Source organism: Parus major, chromosome 2, assembly GCF_001522545.3.
Source record: "Parus major isolate Abel chromosome 2, Parus_major1.1, whole genome shotgun sequence".
Classification (NCBI taxonomy): Eukaryota; Metazoa; Chordata; class Aves; order Passeriformes; family Paridae; genus Parus; species Parus major.
In genome coordinates this window covers 142,625,196-142,629,518 of record NC_031769.1, presented here as the reverse complement: position 1 = coordinate 142,629,518, position 4,323 = coordinate 142,625,196, and the positions used below count along the sequence as shown (strand labels likewise).

Genomic DNA, 4,323 nt, shown 5'->3' with positions numbered 1-4,323 from the left:
ATTACTTTGTACAGTAAGATATTCATTGGGACAGGTATTTGGGGTATTTCAGGGTTGTGTGTTCCCCCAGGGTGCCCACAGGCGATGCTCAGAGAGCCCCGTGTCACCTCACCTCCCGTCACTCTCGTAGTGCAGAAGATCAAGCCCTGCGTGATGGAGCTCTGTAGGTTCTTTCAGCTGTGCCTCTGTGTTGGTCAGAGAAGACATTCCAGAAAGGAAGCCATGAGGTAAAACCTGGCACGAGTTTTTCTTTCTATGTCTGCTTAAAATAATCCTCCAGGCTTTTTTTTCCCCAAATGACAATTTTCAATCACCAATGATTATTTTGGAGAGTCTGTAGCCACAGACTAAGACCCAAATGTGTCCCAGTGCACCTGTTTTGGCTTCAGTATTTCAGCTAAGTGAAAAAAGCCCAGATGCATTCATCTAATGACATCACTGAGGTTGGAATATAGCTTTTTATTTCCATATTTAGTATTATTTAGATATACCATGCTTATCATGGAATCATAGACTGGTTTGAGTTGGAAGGGATTTAAAGACCATTTAGTTCCTACTGTGCTGCCATGGGCAGGGACACCTTCCACTGGATCAGGCTGCTCCAAGCCCCATCTAGCCTGACCTTGAACACTTCCAGGGATGGGGCATCCACAGCTTCTCTGGGCAACCTGTGCCACTGCCTCACCACCCTCACAGTAAAGAATTTTTGTCTAATATTTAATCTAAACCTGCCATCTTTCAGCCTGAAGCCATTCCTCCTTATCACTACATGCCCTTGTCCAAAGTCCCTCTCCTTATGAATGATAACAAGCCTCTTATCTTTAACTGCATCTCCTATCTGCAACTCCATCTTCAGGTACTGTGTTGAATACTATTCCTGGTTTGTGAAAAATGCAAGTTATGTCTGTGAAAGAGTCAAAAGAGTTGCTTACTCCCACAGTAAGTACATTTTCATTTTACATCTCTATAGCTCTACATACCTTATTATGAAGATAGAAGATTTTTCTATATCCACAGAATAATTGCTGTTTTTCATCAGATAACTATTTTATCTGATAATTATTTTTAAAGGATTTTAAAAAAAGTATTATTTTACCTTCATGCATGTTTTAATATTACCTTGTAAAATCTCTTCTAACTAATATTTTCTTGTGTTCTTCCAGCATTAAAGCAAAAATGCCTTAAAAACATCTGTACATCGGTTTAGAGCACTGAGAAATTTTACTGCAAGTTCGAAGACTGGTGGCAGTTTTAGTTTTCTTTTTGATTTCTCAGTGTAAAAATCAGAAAGCAACATGCTATTTGCAAATATTTGAAATCAGGCAAGCTATTAACCAGATGTTAACCTAGAAATGTCTCCTCCTCCAAGGCATTGTAAAAATAATGTGTAAAAAACAGAGATATTTTATACAAGTGATGTAACCGCAATAAAAAAATTGAAAGGTTTTTAAAAATCTTATTTTATAAAGGATATTTACATGGTTGGGTAGTGAATGGAAACAGTTTATTTTATTGACATTTGAGACATTGTAATCAAAATTAACAAATGAGAAGTAATTTGAAAGCAACCTGAAATACTGAAGACAGGAAGGACTCTCTGGTGTTTAACACATGCAGATTATCTTCTAAACAAAATCTTCCATTACTTCAGCAATGCCTGTTATGCAGTGTCAACCCAGGAAGTGACAGGATCTCTTGTACTTTGAGTTATATTTGTGTGAACTCACCAGGATTTGTAGAAACATGGAATTATAGAATGGTTTGAGTTGGAAAGGGGCATTAAAAATTATCTGTTTCCAACCCCACTGGATCAGGTTGCTCAGAGCCTCTTCCAGCCTGGCCTTCATGTCCTTTATATGCAACTCTAGTGAACTAAATTCCAGTTCTAAAAAATTAAAGAATAACCAAATCAATTGCATGATCACATATTTTTCTATGCTGCAGCAACACTATGCTATTTACCCAGAGTACGTCCTCAAGCCATTAATATTGTTTTTAAAGGAGTTTATTTGCACTATAGCTGTTACACATTGACATTTCACTGAAGAAAGAGGTGTTCAAAGGTAGAGCCAAGGAGAAAAGTGGCAATATAAGCAATGCTGACCCCAGGGAGAGGTGGGATGCAGTAACTCACTTCCAAATTATATTTCACTGTTGTACTCAATAGTGTGAGAGAAAAACTTCTACCATGTCAAAGAGCAGGACAGATTGGAGAAGTACCAATTACAGCAGATATTGAAAGTTAGGCCAATGGAATAAATAGGAATGTTGATACAGGGAGTATATACTGGGAATAAGACATGCTGCTATCAATAGGCTGAAGAAATGGCCCACCAGAAACTTCATGGAGTTCAAGAAGTGCTGTAACATGTCCATGATTCTGCTATGCTGTGGAAGATCTTGGTCTGTTGCAGCAGCTCTCAGTCTGTGCCCATTGCCTCTTGCTATGCACTGCTGGACAGAGACTGGCTCTGTCCCCTGGCACCCTCCCCTCAAGTGTTCCCTGGATTGATGAGACCCCCCAAGACTCCTCCAATGAAGAGTTGCAGATCTCTTGTCCCCTCCTCATGAGAGATGTTCTCGTCCCTTCATCATCTCTGTGCCCCTTCCCTGAACTGTCTCAAGCTTTTCCATGTCTGTCCTGTTCTGAGGAGCACAGAACTGGACACAGCCCTGCAGGTGTGGCCTCAGCAGTGCAGAGTAGGGGGCAGGACCCCTTCCTTCAGTCTGCAGGCAGCGCTTTGCCCATTGCAGCCAAGGACATCCTGAGCCCTCTCTGCTGCAAGGCCACACCTCTTACTCTGTTCAAGCCTGTGTCCAGCAGGACCCCAGGTCCTCCTCTACTGAGCTGCTTCCCAGCTGGGTGTTCCCCAGCACAAACTGGTGTATGAGGCTGCACCTCTCCAGGTGCAGGACTTGGCACTTGTTGTTGAACTTCATGGAGTTCCTGTTGAGGTCCTTCTGGATGGCAGAAATGCCACTCACTCATCCTAGTTCAGTGTCACCTGCCAGCCCTCTGAAGGTCCATTCTGCCCCATCATCCAGATCATTAATGGAGAGTCTAAGCAGGGCTGGACCCAGCACTGACTGCTGGAATGTACCACCAGTCACTGGCCTCCAAATAGACTTTGTGCCACTGGCTACCACCCTTGTGGCCCCACCAGTCCATTTCCAACCCCCCTCCCCAGGCACATCCAGCTCAGATATCAACAGCTTCTCCATGAGGATCTTAAGGGTGACCATGTCAAAGGCCTCCCTGAAAGCCTTGTAGGTCACAGAGTCAAAGGGCCTTTTGCTCATGTAAATATTTTTACAATTCCCAGTTGTCAGACTTCTCACTTCTCCATGCTACAATTCAGTGGACAGTTTGTCTCTGTTGATGGACTCCATGAAGGGTAGCTGTGCCTGGCCCTGGCAGAAAGCACACCTTGCTGATGAAAAGCAGCCTTCCCAAATCTCACTGAATCAACTTCTCCTGGATTTCACTCAGCCTTGGATCAGAGCCACCATGGATAGATTAAAGAAGACTTCCCAACCCTGAGGAATGCCAGTGTTTAAAGCTGTGTAAACTCTCACTCATCTTTCATCACTGAACACTACCTCTTGCTAAGCTATTAAAGCCATTTTCACATGCCCAAGAGATTTTGTGAGTGATTAATAACAATGGGATGACTGTTATTTAATTAGAGCCAGGAGTATTAGGGAAAGTTATTATATGGTGAAGGCACCTGCAGAGCAGAGTCCTCGGTATAGATCCTTTACATGGCTGGAGCCATATTGCCAGATACACTGTGGGATAATGGCTCTAAGGAATCTCATGGAAGAATTAATTAATAAATGTTGAAGGGGGTTTGATAAAGGAAGTGATCACATGGGTGAGGTCTATATCCAAGTGGATATAAATAACTTAGTACTGCCTTTGCTGATGTTCATTTGTCTTCCATCCAGCTGCTTTGGGATAATATCACTCAAGGTAAGTCTTTCTGGATATTCTCTATAATAAGGGAAGCAGGAAGAAACAATGTAGAATAAGCTATTTGTGACTGAGGAGTAATAGACAAAAATATAGGCAAGAGGTTTGGGAAAATAGACTATAAATATTTAGGGATGTTAGATTTATAATCTCACTTCCTGATGACATATTACAAGATTTTCTAATAGAAATTAATTCCATATTTGAGTTCAGAAAATCAGATAATAATCAGTTGATACATATTTGAAAACTGATATATATATGCTCATTTATTTGGCTGTAAAAAGCTCAATGCCTGACTTACTTGGAAAATTGTTCTAAATTTAAAGTAATTTGTGACTGTAGTTAAA

General features: G+C 41.4%; 1 protein-coding gene across 2 annotated transcripts in view; it reads left to right on the top strand.

Annotated features, from left to right (window-relative positions):
* Positions 1 to 3,614, top strand: part of HHLA1 (HERV-H LTR-associating 1) — a 22,246-nt gene extending 18,632 nt beyond the window's left edge. For both annotated transcript variants that reach the window (XM_015650290.1, XM_015650281.2), the window contains exons 15-17: positions 71 to 227; positions 857 to 939; positions 1,164 to 3,614. In XM_015650290.1, the coding sequence (XP_015505776.1) occupies positions 71 to 227; positions 857 to 939; positions 1,164 to 1,207 (284 nt within the window). In that variant the 3' untranslated portion in view covers positions 1,208 to 3,614. The remainder of the gene's footprint in view (positions 1 to 70; positions 228 to 856; positions 940 to 1,163) is intronic.
* Positions 3,615 to 4,323: the final 709 nt, after the last annotated feature.